At 45.7% G+C, this 20,531-nt stretch overlaps 1 protein-coding gene across 1 annotated transcript in view; it reads left to right on the top strand.

Moving 5' to 3' along the window:
* PIBF1 (progesterone immunomodulatory binding factor 1) overlaps positions 1-19,653 on the top strand; it is a 152,403-nt gene extending 132,750 nt beyond the window's left edge. The window contains exons 17-18 of the mRNA XM_070751362.1: positions 11,701-11,874; positions 19,402-19,653. Of these exons, the coding sequence (XP_070607463.1) occupies positions 11,701-11,874; positions 19,402-19,458 (231 nt within the window). The 3' untranslated portion in view covers positions 19,459-19,653. The remainder of the gene's footprint in view (positions 1-11,700; positions 11,875-19,401) is intronic.
* Positions 19,654-20,531: the final 878 nt, after the last annotated feature.

Genomic DNA, 20,531 nt, shown 5'->3' with positions numbered 1-20,531 from the left:
GGACCTAACCGGTCGCTGGGATTCGTGCGGCAGAAGGCGGTCTCGTAGATACCCTGGTCTGGTGCCCTGAAGGGCTTTATAGGTGATGACCAACACTTTGAATTGTGACCGGAAACTGATCGGCAACCAATGCAGACTGCGGAGTATTGGTATTACATGGGCATTTTTGGGAAAGCCCATGATTGCTCTCGCAGCTGCATTCTGCATGATATGAAGTTTCTGAACAGCCCCATGTAGAGAGCATTACAGTAGTCGAGCCTCGAGGTGATGAGGGCATGAGTGACTGTGAGCAGTGAGTCCCAGTCCAGATAGGGCCGCAACTGGTGCACCAGGCGAACCTGGGCAAACGTCCCCCTCGCCACAGCCAAAAGATGTTTCTCTATGTGTGGATCGAGGAGGATGCCCAAGTTGCGGAGCCTCTCCGAGGGAGTCAATAATCCCCCCCCCCCCAGGGTGCTGGACGGACAGATGGAATTGTCCTTGGGAGGCAAAACCCACAGCCACTCCGTCTTATCAGGGTTGAATTTGAGTCTGTTGACACCCATCCAGGCCCCAACAGCCTCCAGACACCGGCACATCACTTCCACTGCTTCGTTGACTGGACATGGGGTGGAGATGTAAAGCTGGGTATCATCCGCATACTGATGATACCTCACCCCATGCCCTTGGATGATCTCACCCAGCGGTTTCATGTGGATATTAAATAGTAGGGGGGAGAGGACCGACCCCTGAGGCACCCCACAAGGGAGAGACTTCTATCTCTCTATCTCTTCTATCTTCTATCTCTCTAAAATAAAAGTAAATTCAACTTCCCCGTGCATCTCATTGCCACCAGCCTACCATCAGCTTCAGCCCCTCCTTAATCCCAGGACCATCCCATAACCAGATTGTCACTTAGGTTCATCAGTCTCCATGGATAGCACTTCTTCCCAACCCTGCATGTCCAGATAGAACCTAAGGCTCTTGGATAAGGAGCAAAGTGCAGGGCAGCCTTAGCTCGTGTGACATCACTTCCTTCCTTTTTTGAATGTCAGCACCTGGAGGTTCCTCTGCAGGTAGGAAAAAGGCTTCTCATCACATCTAGGAAAGCACACAAATCCAGCAGGCTCTTGCCGACTTTCTGTAGGAGGGGATGGATGTAAAAGAGATAAGGAAGGAGCCATGAGTCTCCGACTGCTTAATACCAGTTTCAGCTGTTCCAGGCATCTTTACCATCATTGGTGGGGCATGTTGGGAGCTGTGGTGTGAGAACATTGGAAGGACCACAGAATTCCCACCCCTTTCTGGTGCCTTGTTTCCCTCGCCACAATTTCTCCTCTTCCTTGATCATTTCCGAGCGGTAAAACTTGAGTTCCATCTATGCTACAAAGTTAGAATTTGATGTTGTAGTGCAATGTTTTCAACAGTTTAAAAAAACCGCACAGTTTATTTCTTCCTTTACAATGTTTCGTTGCTCTTTAACCTATTTTCCGGGCATATTCTAGCTTTTAATTGTTGGCAATTTTCAGCCGCTAAAGTGAAAAGCTCGGTTAAACTCCAAAGAATTTCCTGGCAAGAACTCTTTGTACCTTAATTTCCGTTTATCTCTCTTCCAATCCATTTATCGATTGCTCTTGTCTTAGATGCTCAATGAATAATTATGTTGTTACATGTGTACTATGATATAATATATGCACTAAAGTATAACATAGACAGATATGTGCCCTCAATGTACAGCGACACACAACATTAACAGAAAACTCACTCATTTCTGCAAAATAATTGCTTCTCAATCCAAAACGCTTCAAAGCTAGCTAACTTGGTGTTAATAAAATGAGCGTAAGATTTTGGAATTTCCTCTGCAGGTAGGTAAACATTGTGGGTATTTGTAACTTCTACAAGTGTTTTCCATATTTCGCCTCTGAATCATTGATTTTCATATGCCTCATTTGCTGAATGGATTTCTTCTCCCCCTGAAAAATACTTTACCACATCTAGTGTTTAGGACATGTCTACGAGTCTACGGAGAGGGGCGGCATACAAATCTAATAAATAATCTAATAAAATAATGTATTTTATTAGAGAAAATCACTGTAATAATTGATTGTAAATTTGACATAGGAGATATTCTCCAAATCTGTTTTCCTATATTAATGCAGTTATATTTCCGAGAGCACTTGCAAGGGTTAAGATAAATTTCCGAAGGTGGTATTCAGCCAGTTCGGTCCAATTCCCCTGAACTGGTAAGGGAATTTCCCCAATGAAGGGCCGCTTGTCTCTGGCGCAACTGGTGGCACCCTCTGAGGCTATCGCGGGCGTGCATGTGTGTACAGAGGACGCACATACTTATTTTATTTTAATTTAATTTTATTTATTTTATTTTTTATTTGTTTGTTTGTTGATTTGATTTGATTTGATCTGATCTGATTTGATTTGATTTGATTTGATTTCATTTGATTTGTATGCCGCCCCTTTCTGCAGACTCGGAGCGGCTAACAACAGCAATAAAACAGCATACTGTATAATAATAATCCAATACTAAAACAGTTAAAAACTCTGATTATAAAACCAAACATACATACAGACATACCATGCATAAAATTGTAAAGGCCTAGGGAGAAAGAGGATCTCAGTTCCCCCATGCCTGGCGGCAGAGGTGGGTTTTAAGCAGCTTACGAAAGGCAAGGAGGGTGGGGGTGATTCTAATCTCTGGGGGAGTTGGTTCCAGAAGGCCGGGGCCGCCACAGAGAAGGCTCTTCACCTGGGTCCCGCCAAGCGACATTGTTTAGTTGACGGGACCTGGAGAAGACCCACTCTGTGGGACCTACCTTTATTAGTATGACTCCCGTCATACTAGCTAGAGGTATAACAAGCAGGAAGAGGGAGATTGTGATCCCCTTATATAGAGCGCTGGTGAGACCACATTTGGAATACTGTGTTCAGTTCTGGAGACCTCACCTACAAAAACATATTGACAAAATTGAACGGGTCCAAAGACGGGCTACAAGAATGGTGGAAGGTGTTAAGCATCAAACTTATCAGTAAAGACTTCATGAACTCCATTTGTATAGTCTGGAGGACAGAAGGGAAAGGGGGGACATGATCGAAACATTTAAATGTGTTAAAGGGTTAAATAAGGTCCAGGAGGGAAGTGTTTTTAATAGGAAAGTGAACACAAGAACAAGGGGGCACAAGGGGGGAAAGATCAGAAGCAATGTGAGAAAATATTATTCTACTGAAAGAGTAGTAGATGCTTGCAACAAAATTCCAGCAGACATGGTTGGTAAACCCACAGTAACTGAATTTAACCATGCCTGGGATAAACATATATCCATCCTAAGATAAAATACAGTATTTATTTATTTATTTATTTATTTATTTATTTATTTATTTATTTATTTATTTATTTATTTATTTATTTATTTATTTATTTATTTATTTATTTAATTGGATTTGTATGCCGCCCCTCTCCGGAGACTCGGGGTGGCTAACAGCAATAATAAAACAGCGTATAACAACAATCCAATATTAAAAACAATTAATGGTTCCTAAGGAACATATATTTCTATGGAAAAGAAGGAAAGATTGGAATAAGGGCTTCTGAGTTAAACTGAATTCCTCCCTTCCCCTCTTTCTGTATGTGCACATCTGTGCTTAAGCAAGTCATCTTTGTGCATATGCATTAAAACCTGTTTCAGGCCTGTGAAAGCAAAATTGCTGATGAATAATGCTTAGTTCTTTTAAACCTTAAGCCAGGCTACAATGTGGTTATCATTTTTTTCCCCCTTAAGGTAGGTCAACTTTCCAGGTTTCTGGTTACAGTTAATGGACAATTCCTATCCTGCAAGGCTTCAGGGAGATATTTTTTTTCCTGAACCACAAGTAAGCCCCAGGGGGGAATTTTCTCACCTGCAGCAAGCAACAATTACACTATTAGGTGATTTGCCAAGCCATTTACGTTTTCCACTGTCCTTATCAGGATTCTTGTTCCTGTTTCATTGTTTCTTTATCTGTGGAATGTTGGTTAGTGTTGCACATAAATACTGTAAAGAAAACAATATAATTTTTTTTAACACCTGGAACCCTCAACCAGTAGATTCATTCTTGTATGCATTATGTAGATGGGAAGTGACAGGTTTGAATAATTTCCCCAGCTCCTTCAAAATATCCCTCTCCTCAAAAAAAAAACCCCACTCACACACATACACATTTGCATTTATTGTATTATATAAAATAAACACAACATCGGCGGAATATAATTCTGTTTTCAGGAAAACTCAATTTGCATATGCTACAATCATAATCAGGGTTTATTGTAATGCAAATTTATAGAAAAAGCATGGCTAGCAACTCACATTTTGATTTATAAGGAGAAAGCCGTATGAAATATGGGCAAATTTTGTTGTGCTGCTTGGCTTGCATGATTGAACTGGAAATTACATTATAAGAACGGCATTTTTGAAGAAAGCCAAGCTCGTTTATTTGTCTGTTTCAGATGTGTGTTTTATCAAAAAGGCTGGAAAGATCACCCAGCTACCTGGTACTTGGATTTATTGATTGATTTAATGATTTGTTTATTACTGTGACTCTTTCAGTTCTATTGTTGTAAGTATATTGTCTCCAGGGACCAGGTCTGGTCTTTTCCTTTGTAAAAGCATTTTGTCCTCTGGCAGTTTTGTCCTGATAAGCCTCCATTGCTTTAAGAAATTAGTTATGTATGTCTTTTGGTTTAGTATCTCACAGCACTAAAAAAAACCATTAAAACACCCCATAAATTAAAATGTGCCTATGTGAACAGTCCAAGATGGTCTATTCTTTCTGAAAACACTACAATAAGACCCCTGCTTTCATCCTACAGAATAGGGCCCTTAATTTTGCTTCTAAAATGTGTAGTCCAAGGAGTACTCAACTTCGAAAAATAATGCTGTAATAGAAAATTCTGAGCAGACCATCAGTAGGGAGGGAGGGAGGTGGGTAGATAGGGAGGGAGGGAAGGAAGGAAGGAAGGAGAAAGGGGAAGTAGAAGGGAGAGAAATAAGGAGGGAAGGAGAACAGAAGGCGGTAGAAGAAGAGTGAGGGAGGGAAGAGGGGCAGAAGAAGGGAGAGAAAGATGGAGGAAAGGAAGACGGGGTGGGGGAAGTAGGGAGGGAAAGGGAGGAAGGAGAGAGGGGAAGTAGAAGGGAGGAAGTAAGGAAGGGATGGAAAGGGAGAGGGGACGTAGAAGGGAAAGAAAGGGAGGGAGGAAGATCAAAGCCATTTTTATTGTTGAAACTGTGTCATAAATCCATATTTTTTTGTTTCTTCTATGTGTTAATTATTATTTTTTTCAGTTACATTGGACTCTGATGCTTGATGCAACTAATGTGTTGCTCCTGGAACTGAATGCACCTAATACATTTTCTTTTCTTTTCTTTTCATTCCTGGGCTGATGGTCTTTTAAACTCAAATAGTTTAACCAAAACCAAACATTTTATAACACAGCCGTAATCCCAGGACGGCTGAAGAGTTGTTGTTTCTTCACAATCCTTCCAGGTTTTGCAGAAACTCTCAGCAACTGTCAGTCCCATCAGTTATGGCCTCTTGCCACTGTTGGTTGGATATCCTTCTATTGTTTTTGTGTCATCCTCTACATAAGAACATAAGAAGAGCCATGCTGAATCAGGCCAAAGCCCATCGAGCCCAGCATTCTGTATCACACAGTGGTCCACCAATTGTATATGGGGATCTTGAGCAGAAAGAGAAGGCAAAACCCTCCCTTTCCCTTGACCTCCAACAAATGGTACCCAAGGGAATCCTGCCTGCCTCAACCAGCATAGAGGACATCCCTTTCAATAGCTACCGATACACTTGGCATCCATGAATCAAGAATCTTCCATGAATCCTCTTTCCAAGAAGACAATTTAAAGGATCTAATGTTATGGCTCTCAGTGGCTCCTGGGTATCTTTTCAGACAGATGCCTCAGATTTTATATGACTCTGCATCTTCTATCATCTCCATCTAGCATTGCTTTGGAGCTCCAGGGGGCAGATTTGATACTGACTTTAGAGTCGGTGACTGAAAGCAAGAGTATTTTGACCCTTTCAACTTGATTTGCAAGCTGTATTCATTGCTGAAGATGTCAGATGTGGCTGTGGTGACACACACATCATCATTGGGTGACTCCTACTCTACCGTATTTCTGGATTGCTGTGGAAAAGCCTCTAGGACAGTGATTTTCAACCTTTTTTGAGACGCGGCACATTTTTTACATTTACAAAACCATGGGGCACATTGAGGGGGGGGGGTTGGACAAAAAAATTCTCTCTCTCTTCCTCCCTTTCACTCTATTTCTCTCTCCCTCCCTCTTTCTCTCCCTTTCTTTTTTTCTCTCTCCATCCCTTTCTCTCTTCCTTCCTCTTTTTTGCTCTTTCTCTCTCCCTCCGTCTTTCTCTCTCCCACCTTCCCTCCCTCTCTTTCTCTCTCTCTTGCTCTCTTGCTGTCTCTCTCTCTCTCTCATTCTCTTTCTTTTTCTCTTTCTTGCTTTCTTTCTCTCTTTCTCTCTTTCTCTCTCTCATTTTCTTTCTCTTGCTTTCTTTCTCTCTCTCTTTCTTTCTCTCTCTCTATCTTTCTCTCTCTCTTGTTTTCTTTCTCTCTCTGAGCTTCGCGGCACACCTGACCATGTCTCACGGCACACTAGTGTGCCGCGGCACACTGGTTGAAAAACACTGCTCTAGGAAGTGGGTGGGTGGGGAAGACTTCTGGCAGGTTGTTGAGAACATGTCACCACTTAATGATTCAATTATTGCAATTGTTTCCTGAGTTTCTAGTGTCTATGCCCAGGTCAAAGTGTTGGTTTGGATCTTTAAACCCATAAATTGCTTGCAATCTATAGCAAGGGCTGAGAGGCAGATTTCTCCCAAGTGAACCTGTCAATGATAGTTAATGTGAGCTACCTTTCAAATAAGAGAAGTTTTGTTCCTGGCCTATCTGGATTTTTGAACTGCCTTTCTTAGGCTGCCATGTTGATTCTGTTCAAATCAAAACTTCTTTATGGTTGTGGATCAGATCTTTCTCCTTCATTGTGTGTGTGTGTGTGTGCTTGTCCTTTCTCTTTTTCTTCATGACATGAAAAGGATAGATTCCTAAGCCTAGCCTCAGAAATAATCAAGCGACAAATCTTTTTTTAAAATTTTCAACTAAAGGGGTCTCATTTAAACCCATTGCAGCATCTTATCATCATCATCATCATCATCATCATTATTATTATTATTATTATTATTATTATTATTATCAGATTTGTATGCCACCCTTCTTTGAAGACTTGGGGTGGGATACAAATCTATATAGTTCAAACCTGAGCAATAAGGATTTCCTGGTCACAAGACTTCACACCAAGCAAGACTTCAGTGAAGCCTGTTAGGATCTGTAGAATCTTAGAACTTAATCCAATCATTCATGCAGATTTTGTCCAGAAAGGTTAGGGTAATCAAGTAAATCTCTATGCAAAATTAAAGGAGACATAGCTCTGCTATCAAATTGCAGGAAAAAAATTGCAGACATAGATCTGCATTTAAATTGCAGAAAAAAAGCGATGCAGTAGTTATTTTGTTCTCCTGAATGAAAGGTGAAAGGTGAAATTGTTAACAAGGGAGAATTTTAAAAATACTTTGAACTAGCTAAATTAAACTTAATTGAGAAGCTTGATTGATTGATTTAACCCATACAGAGGTTATGATTTAACCTCAGAGTTGAGCTGCCTGGCTCTTTATAGTAGAGATGGTGCTTTGCTTTACCCAGTATCATTTCTGACAGGAGATCACTTTTTCATCTCAAGGACCTTCACGTTCTTTGTAAGTGTGATGTCTTTATGTCACCAGTGGGCTTCTTTTCTTTCTTCATTTTGTGTACCAAGCCATCACCTTCACTGTGAGTAACAAGGTGCTAAAGGCAAATACCCAGTTCAAATGATTCACCAACATCACCCAACTCTTATTAGAATTAAAATTAACCCTTAGACATACACTAGGCTAGAGTAGAGTAGAGTAGAATACAGAATACCAGAGTTGGAAGGGACCTTGTAGTCATCTAGTCCAACCTCACTTGAGCAGGAGTCCCTACACTATTTCCTAAAAATGGCAGTCCAGTTTTCTCTTGAAAGTCTCAATTGTTGGAATGGAATGGAATATACAATGGAATGGAATAGAATAGAATAGAATCTGGATTTTTTAATTGAATAGAATAGAATCTGGATTTTTTAACTGACTTTCTTAGTTATGAGCCGGGGTAGCGCAGCAGGTAGAGTGCTGTACTTCAGGCCACTGAAGCTGACTTGTAGATCTGAAGGTCAGCTGTTCAAATCTCATCACCGGCTCAAGGTTGATTCAGCCTTCCATCCTTCCGAGGTGGGTAAAATGAGGAGCCAGATTGTTGGGGGCAATAGCCTAGCTCTGTTAAAAAAGTGCTATTGGTAACATGTTGTAAGCCGCCCTGAGTCTAAGGAGAAGGGCGGCATAAAAATCAAATAGATAGATAGATAGATAGATAGATAGATAGATAGATAGATAGATAGATAGATAGATAGATAGATAGATAGATAGATAGATAGGTCTGCCATGTTGATTCCATTCAAATCAAAACTACTTTATGGTTGTGGATCAGATCTTTTTCCTTCATTCTTTTGTGCCATCTCTCTTTTTCTTCATGACATGAAAAAGATAGAAATTGAATTGAATCGAATAGTTGGAAGGGCCCTTGGAGGTCTTCTATTCCAACCCCCTGCTTAGGCAGGAAAGCCTACACTGCCAGAACACTTAGACATTGCCCTACATTCTGAAAACGTTTGGTAAGTAAGACTAGATGACAGTCTTCGATATTTTAATAAAAGGAATTTAAAACAGAAAGGGAAAACTTTTCCTCTGTCATCAGATTCTTGATATCTCCCATCACGCAAGACTCTACTGGTTTGCAAAGAAGCTGGAAAGTTTGCTCCCATGGGCCATTGTTTTTCCGTCTCTGCCTTGGGGGCTGGCCTCCCTCCAGGAGAGATAGGAGGGCCAAATAATATCTCTGTAACACAAGGCTTTATCTTCATGAATTGCTTGATGTTGTTATGGAGAGTTGTTTGTGGGGAAGGGAGGCAGGAGGGAAAAGGGGGGGGGGCAGTGTCACCACTCTTTGATCAACAGAGGATTCAGCAAAAATTATTTTCACGACATATTTGGCCCGCAGGGCAGCATTGCTCGCATCCCGATCCGAAAGGTATTTGAAAGGGTCTCCGATTTCCCTGGCTTACAAATAGTAGGTACGCTTGGAGCGTGATGACGGTCCGTTAAGGACGAAGCATGCGCTTGGCACAGAAGCCTCCCCAAGTTATTTCCAGCCAGAAAATCCCGTCTATGCATTGCTTTGGCAACCTCGCTGCCGAGTTTAACAACCTCCAGCAAACATGTCGGGGTATCAGTTGTGCAGCCCTGGTGGAAACAGCTGCTCTGCAGATGAACTGCTCTGACATGTCGGTGCCCGTGGTTAGATTATGCAAATAATAGCTGCAACATTAAACGGTGTGTGTGTGTGTGTGTAGCAAGCAATGAGAAGGGCACATGGAGCTCTGAGCCGCTGCAGGATTTTGGGAAAGTAGCCCAGGAGATTCCTGCAGAAATATTAATTTTGCACTGCTTATAGGAAAGCGAGAGAATTAGAAACATAGAAACATAGAAGACTGACAGCAGAAAAAGACCTCATGGTCTATCTAGTCTGCCCTTATACTATTTCCTGTATTTGATCTTAGGATGGATATTTATTTATTTATTTATTTATTTATTTATTTATTTATTTATTTATTTATTTATTTATTTATTCATTCATTCATTCATTCATTCATTCATTCATTCATTCATTCGATTTGTATGCCGCCCCTCTCCAGAGACTCGTTTATGTGTTTATCCCAGGCAGGTTTAAATTCAGTGACTGTGGATTTACCAACCACGTCTGCTGGAAGTTTGTTCCAAGGATCTACTACTCTTTCAGTAAAATAATATCTTTTCACATTGCTTCTGATCTTTCCCCCAACTAACCTCAGATTGTACCCCCCTTGTTCTTGTGTTCACTTTCCTATTAAAAACACTTCCCTCCTGGACCCTATTTAACCCTTTAACATATTTAAATGTTTCGATCATGTCCCCCCCTTTCCCTTCTGTCCTCCAGACTATACAGATTGAGTTCATGGAGTTTTTCCTGCTAAGTTTGATGCTTAAGACCTTCCACCATTTTTGTAACCCATCTTTGGACCCGTTCAATTTTATCAATATCTTTTTGTAGCTGAGGTCTCCAGAACCGAGCACAGAATTCAGATCGCCTTCCAGCCTGGCAAGGCTGCTCAGCAGAAATAGAGGAAGAATTGTTTGTTTCCTCCTTCTGGGACTTTATTAAAACTGTAGCGTAATGCAAATCATGTGATAGTCATATTGAGGTTTTTTAAAAATATAAATATATTCTTCATTTATAGTTTTGCTGCAACAGAGAAAGATCTTGGCATGCAGTTTTCAGGCTTTTACACTTAGTTTTGGCATCAGTGCTGAAAATACCTCCTGGCCTCCCAGGCTGATGTGAAGTGGGCGCATATCAAAGAGGGGGAAAGGGGGACATTGATTATTATGTCCCCACTAGAGTTCTTGCATCTTAAAGGTTTTGATTAACTTATTTTGAGGGGGGAAGTTCTGGGAAGAAAGAACTATCCCCCCCTCCCCAGCTGACATTGAAGACCCACGGTCCAAATTATTTTGCTTTTCCAAGCATGAAAATCTTCCTTGAAAAAATATCCCAATTGCCAGCCATCAACACACCAGTCAGGCAATAGGAAGGCACTGCATAAACGCAATTCACAGAACAGACCAAAGCACGTATTTAATAATAATGAGGAGGAGGAGGAGGAGGAGGAGGAGGAGGAGAAGAAGAAGAAGAAGAAGAAGAAGAAGAAGAAGAAGAAGAAGAAGAAGAAGAAGAAGAAGAAGAAGAAGAAGAGCAACAACAACAACAGAGTTGGAAGGAACCTTGGAGGTCTTCTAGTCCAACCCTCTGCTTAGGCAGGAAACCCTAAACTACTTCAGACAAGTAATCCAACATTTATTTATTTATTAGATTTGTATGCCGTCCCTCTCCGTGGACTCTTCTTTAAAAACCTCCACTACTGGAGCATTCACAACTTCTGGAGGCAAGCTGTTCCACTGATTAATTGCTCTAACTGTCAGGAAATTTCTCCTTAGTTCTAAGTTACTTTTCTCCTTGTTTAGTTTCCATCCATTGCTTCTTGTTCTACCATCAGGTGCTTTGGAGAATAGCTTGACTCCTCCTCCTATGTGGCATCCCCTGAGATACTGGAACACTGCTAACACTGGAAGTTTTTAAGAAGAGATTGGACAACCATTTGTATGAAATGGTATACGGTTCTCTACCTGAGCAGGGTGGTGGGCTAGAACAGTGTTTCCCAACCTTGGCAACTTGAAGATATCTGGACTTCAACTCCCAGAATTTCCCAGCCAGCATTCGCTGACTGGGGAATTCTGGGAGTTGAAGTCCAGATATCTTCAAGCTGTCAAGGTTGGGAAACACTGGACTAGAAGACCTCCAAGATCTCTTGAAACTTTGTTATTCTATTGGTTTGTGGTTGCATGTGCAAATGTGATATCAGGAAGATATTTCTGTTTCACATCCAGCAATTTGATCCTGTGCTTTGCTTTCTTTAGGAACTAGCCGCGATGAAGCAGATGCTGCTTACTCTTCGTGGTCAACCCCACGGGGACAGTTTGCCCCAGAAACAGAGAAAAACTTCACCGGAAAAATCTGTCTCGAATCCACTGGTTCAGTTCCATTTCCCTCAGGAGAATGGAAATACATTTGCACCCAAACCAACAGTCTTCGTAAGTAGTGTTTTGAGATCCACGCATCTCCTTTCAACCATGGTTTGCCAAGGCTAAGCTTTGAGTGGGGAGATATGAGTTCCGATCAGGAGTAGGCTACTGCCCGGACTGGGGAGAATGGGGTGGGGACGCAGTGGGATAGCGAAAATGGAGCTCCACCCCAGAGCATCCAATTTGCACTGAAAGATGTTGAAAGAAAATGCAGGGCGTCCTGCATAAGCCACGCCCACAGTGTGGTAGTAAAAAGTTTGGTTGCCCTCCACTGGTTCCAATCCCAACTCAGTTATGAACCTTGCCATCCTGCTTTTAGCAATAGCACGTATACTTACATACCACTTCATACGGCTTTACAGCACTCTCTGGGCAGTTTATAATGTCAGCATATTGCTCTCAATAATCTGGATCCCTCATTTTACCCATCTCGGGAAGAGGAAAGGCCGAGTCAACCTTGAGCCCGTCAGGATTGAACTCCTGCAAGTGAGCAGCGTTTGCCACAATACTGCATTCTAACCTCTCTGCCACCAGGGCTCTTTTCACCTGTCGTGTTCACTCACATGTTTTAGCCTTAGAAAATCGTTCAACTTCTTTTACTGTTTTGTATCTATTTATTCTCCACTGCATCTGGAAGGAGAGTCCAACATGGGTAATAAACCAATCCTATTGGTAGAGACTGAGTTATAATTAGCATAAAAATAGCTACCGCCCCCTTACTGCTCCCATGAGCCCCAGTTTTAAAAACTCAGTCTAAGAGTAGAGACATACTGAGTTTTACTCCTGAGGAGTTTTATTGTTTTTTTACATATATGTAACATTGAAATTGTAATAATTGATAGAAGTTGACCTGTTTAATCTTGTTCTTTGTCTTTCAGGAAGAAGGAACACAGAAGACAGATGAACAGAAGAAGGGGTCTCTGCCCTCCGCGGGCAGCACCCCCAACGATCCTCCTTAGGGGTCCTGTATTCCCTCCGTGGGAACACCCCGTAGAGGAGCACCCAGCCTGGGGTCCCTGACCTCCGTGGTCAGACCAGGGCTGTCGGCTGAAGGTGGAGGGGTCCGCCCCCTCCACTGGGTAGCCTGAAGGCGCTGTAGCGAGGCTCCCAGCAGAGAGCGGAGCTGCACCTCTCAGCTGTTCGGCGGCCGCCGAACAAGCCGCCGCCGCCGCCGCCGGCTAGGAAGCCGCAGGGCGGGCAGAGCGCGCTCGTACGGCCGGGATCGATGCCGCGATCGCCGGAGAAGCAGCGGACAGCTGCTATGGCCACAATGGGGGCTGGAAGCCGCAGCGCTCCCCCCCCACGCCCCCCCCCCGGAAGGGAGAAAAAGCCGCGAAAGGCATGGGGGCCGCCATCTTGGTTGCTACTTGCGCAACCCAAAGAGCGGTAACCGGAAGTCCTCCGACAGCTGGTGGGCGCGAAGAGGCTATATGCCCAGTGCGCATGAGCAATTGGCCAGAAAGACGGTGGCCATTTTTCTTCTTGACTCTGAGCCAGCAAAATTACTGTGTCACGAGCTTGCAGGCCCAAAGGATTCTTCAGTTACTACTACTGTGAGTACATGGAAGAACAAGTGGGAACCGAGAGGGCTGCCTCCCCTACTATGGCCAAAGAAAAGCCCAAGGGGAAGGCTAAAGAGAAGTCTAAGACTTCACAGGCCTCAGCTTCGGCCTCATCCATAAGGGAGGCCGAAAAACGCATTAAGGCCCTTGAGAAGAAGCTGGAGGCAGCCTTACAGGCCTCCCCAACTACAGTACCACTGGGCCAGAGGCAGGCAACACCAGAACAAGCCACCACGCTCAGCTTTGGCCTACCTGAAGGGGACTGGTCACCAGATAGGCACTCAGCTATATTGCCTCACACCATGTCTTCCCCAGGCCCCTCATGGAACAGACCAGGGTCAGCTAGCCAGACTGGAAGGAGTTCCATGGGCCCAACAGCCACATTCACCCCCACAGCGGCGGGACTGAGGGCACAGGCAAGCACCTGGCAGGACATGCCACCAGACTTGCAGGACCTTATCGCAAACGTCTATTCACAGGGCATAACAGCCGGGGCCAACAGATATGCTCAGCAACCATCTCAACCAGGACAGGTCTGGTCAGCACCGCCCCCCTCAGGCTTGGGGTCCTTATCTGAGGAACCACTTATGGGAGAGGACAGTGATAGGGAGTATGAGCTCTCTGAGGATGAAACAACTCCCGAGCAACCCCAGCCGGTAGGCCTGTTTAAGCCAGCCTTGTTCAGGACTCTGTTGTTTAAGGCTAAACAGGTAATGAACCTACCAGGTACAACCAAGACACCGGAGGATTCAGAAAAAACCCCGGATGCCTTGCTACAGGAATCCCAGCCTGAGTCTGAGCATTTCCCGGCATCAAATATTTTCCTGCAAGGAGCCAAGCGCCCTTGGCAATATCCAGCTGCGGCTCAAGGCCCATCCAATCTGGAACGTCGATTTTACACGTTCGACGAGGAAGTGGAGAAACTCCTGGAGTTCCCACCCATCGACCAACCGGTAGTGACCTTGGTCTCCAGCGCCCTGGTACCCTCCGAAACAGGAGAGAGCCTAAAACCGGAGGACCGGAAGGCAGAGATACTCCTGAAGAAGGGACACCAGATGGCGGGATGGGGATTCAGGGCAGCAGCGGCCGCTTCGTTTATCAACAGGGCTTCCCTCCGGTGGATACAAGAGATGCAATCTCGCATGGGACCAGAGGACGGCAGACTACGCCAGGATCTAGCTAAACTGCGAGCCGCGGCAGAATTCTCCGCAGATGCCACGTTGCACGCTGCAAAGTTTTCCAGCAGGGGCATGGCCACCACACTTGCAGCCCGCCGTCTCCTGTGGCTCCGTCATTGGCCTGCCGATTTGAAGTCCAAATGGAGACTGGCATCAGCCCCATTTCAGGGATCTATGCTCTTTGGAGATATTCTGGACAAGGTCCTCATTGAGGACAAGGACAAGAGGAAGGTCCTACCCAGAGCAGGCAGGCGGCAAGACCGGAGGTCGGCGCCATACTCAAGGCGCCAAACACCCCGCTGGGACAACACTGCAGGAGCAGGCCAGAGTCAAAGACCGTACACACAGGGTCAGTACTCCAACCAAACCTTCAGAAGCGACCGGGGGTCATTCCAAGATCGATCCAGAGGCTACCAAGGTTCGAGACGGCCCTTTCGAGGGAATAACCAGAGGGGTTTCCGCCGCTCAAAGTGACTCTGCCACCCAGTTTCCTCTCGGCGGGAAGCTCCAGCACTTCCACGCCTCCTGGTACGCCACCACCACAGACCAATGGGTCAGGGCCACGGTGGCAGGGGGACTATGCCTGGAATTTGTGGGCTTACCCCCCAGCCGGTTTATACACTGCCCACAAATCAGGAAACCGCAAGACAAGCAGCGACTACAAAACGAGATCGCTCATTTGCTGGAGATTCAAGCAATAGAACCGGTTCCACAACAAGAGCAGGGGAAAGGATTTTACTCAAGAATCTTCATTGTCCCCAAAGCCTCGGGAGGCTGCAGGTTGATTCTCAACCTAAAACAACTCAACCTCTTCATAAAGTACCGGCGTTTTCGCATGCATTCGCTGCAAACTATTTTGACCTCCATCAGATCACACGACCTGCTAACGTCTATCGACTTAAAGGAAGCGTACCTTCACGTCCCCATACACACAGCACACCGGAAGTACCTATGGTTTTGTTCAGAGGGGATGCACTTCCAATACAAAGCCATGCCATTTGGCCTTTCGTCAGCCCCACGGACTTTTACCAAGCTCCTGGACGCCCTGACGGCACACCTGCGATCTCAATCCATCAGACTGATGGCGTACCTGGACGATATCATCATACTGTCCAGGTCGCCAGCGCAGGCAACCAAGGACCTAAACCGGACCATACGGACTTTGGAGGATCATGGCTTTACCATCAATCTGGAAAAGAGCCAATTGGTCCCCAATACCAATCTTTTACATCTGGGAGCGGTCATAGACACTTTGGCGAGCTCAGTCTCACTCTCCCCAGAAAGAATCGCAAATATACGACGGTTGATGGCCGAACTCAACCAAAGCAGACGGGTTCCCATGTCACTGTTGTCAAAGGTGTTGGGAACCCTAGTCTCGACTATAGGGATTGTGCCTTGGGCCAGACACCATATCCGAGACCTACAGTGGTTTCTACTACCGGCGCAAAGGGCCAAGGTGAGTCACTCACATCGGCAGACACGTATCCCACAGCAAGTCAGGGTTTCCCTGAGATGGTGGACATCAACCGCAATACTCAGAGGTTCCTCCTTTCAAACACAAGACAAGATGATCCTCACTACAGATGCCAGCCTTTACGGTTGGGGAGCTCACATCGGCCCCCACATGGCGCAGGGCAAGTGGTCGGTAGAGGAATTGACACCTATAAACATCAACTTCCTCGAACTCAGAGCGGTCTTCCTGGCGCTCCAAGCCTTCCAAACTATTGTCCAGGACAAACACATACTAGTGCTTACGGACAATGTGGCGACCAGAGCCCACTTGAACCATCAAGGGGGTACCAGGTCGCGCCGCCTCATGGACGAGACGGCGAAACTTTTCAATTGGGCCGAGCTTCACCTAGCGTCCTTGTCCGCAGAGCATATAGCCGGGACCACCAACACCCAGGCGGACTGGCTCAGCAGGGCTACACTAGACCCATCGGAGTGGAGGCTGGATCCGGCCCTTTTTCAACAGATATCGCACAGGTTTGGGACTCCATCTGTGGACCTGTTCGCCACTCACCGAAATGCGCAGACCCCAAGGTTCTATTCACGTTTCCCGGAACCGAGATCAGAAGGGGTCAATGCCCTACGGTCAGCTTGGCCGACAGGACTACTGTACGCATTTCCCCCAGTGAACCTGATACCAAGGGTCATAGACAAGATTCTCCAGGAAAGGGCAGAGGTCCTGATGGTGGCGCCACACTGGCCACGTCGGCCGTGGTTTGCCGACCTGATGGCTCTGTCATTAGAACCACCGTGGAGGATGCCAGACAACATCGTCACTCTCAGCCAGGGGAACCTGCTACATCCGGATCCTCAGTGGCTACAACTAACCGTCTGGCACTTGAAAGGCACAGGTTGAGACATCAAGACCTGCCGGAGAAGGTCATCGATACCATTCAGGCTGCTCGACGTCCCTCGACCTCCAGGATATACCAGGCCACATGGGCGGCCTTCTGCACCTTTTGCGACAAGGAGGGCAAGAATCCCACGGGAGCATCGGTAATTACGGTGCTGGAATTCCTGCAAGCAGGAATAGACCGGGGTCTAGCTCCTAACACGTTGAGGAGACAGGTGGCAGCACTTTCTACCATGATTCAAATACCAGAGGCTCGTTCGCTAGCTCACCATGCGTGGGTAAGAGACTTTATACGGGGAGCCTCAAATTCACATACACCACCGGTACGAAGATTTCCCTCTTGGGACCTATCACTCGTACTTAAGGCCTTGACAAAACCACCTTTTGAGCCTTTGAGATCAATCCCACTTAGGCTCCTTTCCTTGAAGACAGCCTTCTTAGTAGCGGTCACATCGGCACGCAGGGTGTCAGAGATTTCAGCACTCTCAGTGAGACCGGACTTATGTATATTTTACCCGGACAGAGTGGTGCTCCGTTTGGATCCGTCGTTTGTTCCCAAGGTGAATACTCTATTTCACAGGAAACAGGAACTTATATTACCGGACTTCTGCGCACATGGAGACCATCCATCCGAATTAAGATGGCATAAGGTCGATGTACGGCGAGCTATAAAGATTTATATCAGGAGAACTACAGAATTCAGGAAGTCGGAAACCTTGTTTGTTTCCTTTGCTCAACACAGAATGGGACTTGGACTATCTTCCAAATCGATAAGCCGTTGGCTGAAGGAATGCATCCTGGAAGCCTACAGAGCGGGAGGCCACGACCCTCCGCAGGGCTTAACAGCTCATTCAACCAGAAGTGCAGCCACATCGGCGGCCTGGACGACACAGGCCTCTATAGAGGACATTTGCAGAGCTGCTACCTGGGCGGCACCTACGACATTTATTAAGCACTACAAGTTGGACTCATTTGCGTCTGCTGAGGCAGCGTTTGGTAGACGGGTGCTACAGAAAGTGTGTGCATCTCCAACGTCCCAGTCCAGACCTTCTCCCTCCCATGGGCAGTAAATCTTTGGTATATCCCATGTTGGACTCTCCTTCCAGATGCAGTGGAGAAGACCCGTTGTACCTACCTGAACGGTCTTCTCGATGCACTGGAAGGAGAGTCCAAACCCACCCGACTAGTTGAAGTTCAGAGACGTCGGAGATGGGGAGTTACAGTTAATTGTATTAATAAAATTTGGTTATCCTCTTACACCTTTTCCTCGTTTTTAAAACTGGGGCTCATGGGAGCAGTAAGGGGGCGGTAGCTATTTTTATGCTAATTATAACTCAGTCTCTACCAATAGGATTGGTTTATTACCCATGTTGGACTCTCCTTCCAGTGCATCGAGAAGACCGTTCAGGTAGGTACAACGGGTCTTTTGTACCCTACTTTTGTTGTAAGCCGCCCTGAGTCCTTCAGGATTGGGGGGCGTAGAAGTCAAATATATAAATAAATAAATAATAAACCCTCAGGCCTGCTATTACAGAAACAAAGGTTTGAAGATGGTTTGTGCTGATCACTGAAGGGCCACACTTACCTTTCCCTAGTGGATTGGTCCCAGAGGTTGGTGTGGACCTGTTCATGGGAGGCCGCAGGCATGCACACTCGCGCATGAGAATTTGCTTCTGCGCATGCACGGAAGCACAATCGGTGAAAATCGTTTGCACATGTGAGATACAGTAGTACCTCGTGATACGAACCCCTCGTCATACAAAGTTTCCGAGAAATTTCGGAAAATTTTTGCCTCTTCTTACGAACTTTTTTCGCTTATGAACCTGCCCGAACGCCGAACCCAGAAGTTTGGCAAAAGTTCGGGTTTGGGTTTGGGAAGCCGCTGAGAAGCCCTGCTGTCGCCTTTTGAAACAGCCGGGGAGCTTCTCGGCGTCCTCCCGAACGCTGAACGCAGAAGTTCGGCAAAAGTTTGGGTTCGGCGTTCAGGTTCAGGAGGATGCTGAGAAGCCCCCCGGCTGTTTCAAAAGGCGACAGCTGGGCGGCGGGGCTTCTCAGCGGCCTCCTGAACCTGAACTTTTGCCGAACTTCCGGGTTCGGCACTCAGGAGAACGCTGAGAAGCACCCGGCTATTTCAAAAGGTGACAGCTGGGCGGCGGCGGCCAGCGAAGTGCCGTTTTAGCATTTTGGTTTTTTTGTTTGCATGCATTAATTCATTTTACCTTGTTTCCTATGGGAAACATTGTTTCATCTTACGAACTTTTCACCTTACGAACCTCCTCCCGGAACCAATTAAGTTCGTAAGACAAGGTATTACTGTATGTACAATTTTTGCCGGTTTATTCGCTTCCGTGCATGGCACGCAAATTAATGAAGCGTTCCATATTTTTTGCTCAGCCTGGCCCGACGTTCATGTCTTGTCTTTTCTTTTTCGTAGACGAAGGAGGCTCCAGCACAAGGCCGTAAGAAGGGGAGACAAACCAAAGCATCCTAAAGTTTTAATCCAGGGAAGGATCTTCACAATCATGTTCGAAGACTTCTTAATTAACCCACTCTATTTTCCTAACTGCATTTTAACTCCCTTTGCTTTTAATCTCACTGTGGCTCCAAAGAGACCCATTCGGATCATTTAGGATTCATGCCACTGGTCCTCATGCTTAAATGCTGCTAATAAAAACATCGGACAGTATCAAGGTGAGACGGGTGTGTTTTATTGAGAAATTTGTTCTGAAGTACCAACACTCGAAGCTTTTCTCGGGTTCTTCTGATGGGAATGGAGAAATAGCCTTGCCGTGGAAAGGTTGTAAGAAATGAAAAGAACTATCACTAATTCGTTTGAATACCTCTCACAAACGTTTGTAAATAGCTGAGCTGTAAGTAAAAGCTCCACAGGAAGTGCAGAGATTTTGTTCAGACAGCCAAAAACCCATGGCTGATATGTACCGCAAGGTCAATCAGATCTGGTCACCTCGCTCCGGTTCAGATTGAGAATCTGAATGAAATTCAAAAATTATCCCCTAAATTATCCCCTAAATTATCCCCTAAAACTGAAAAGGAAATAGTAAGCAACAATGGAACTTCCAGAACTAAACCAAATCATCATTATATTTAATCCCTTTAAGATCAGTGAGATGACAGGAGCTAAAGCAGAGATGGCTAAACTTCTTCTCATCACATGGTGGTATGCTTAATGCAATGTGCTTGCGACACCTGTGGAGGGCCAGAAACAGGCCTCCCAGAAGTTCTAGAAGTCTGGGGGAGGCCATTTTTCACCTCCCAGAGGCCCTTTGCCTCTGGGCCTGTGGAGGGCCAGAAACAGGCCTCCCAGAAGTTCTAGAAGTCTGGGGGAGGCCATTTTTCACCTCCCAGAGGCCCTTTGCCTCCGGGACTGTGGAGGGCAAAAAACAGGCCTCCCGGAAGTTCTAGAAGTCTGGGGGAGGCCATTTTTCACCTCCCAGAGGCCCTTTGCCTCCGGGCCTGTGGAGGGCAAAAAACAGGCCTCCCGGAAGTTCTAGAAGTCTGGGGGAGGCCATTTTTCACCTCCCAGAGGCCCTTTGCCTCCGGGCC

The sequence above is a fragment of the Erythrolamprus reginae genome, chromosome 4, assembly GCF_031021105.1.
Source record: "Erythrolamprus reginae isolate rEryReg1 chromosome 4, rEryReg1.hap1, whole genome shotgun sequence".
In the NCBI taxonomy this organism is placed as follows: domain Eukaryota; kingdom Metazoa; phylum Chordata; class Lepidosauria; order Squamata; family Dipsadidae; genus Erythrolamprus; species Erythrolamprus reginae.
Note: the sequence above shows the minus strand (reverse complement) of the source record. Positions and strands in the feature narration are given on the sequence as shown.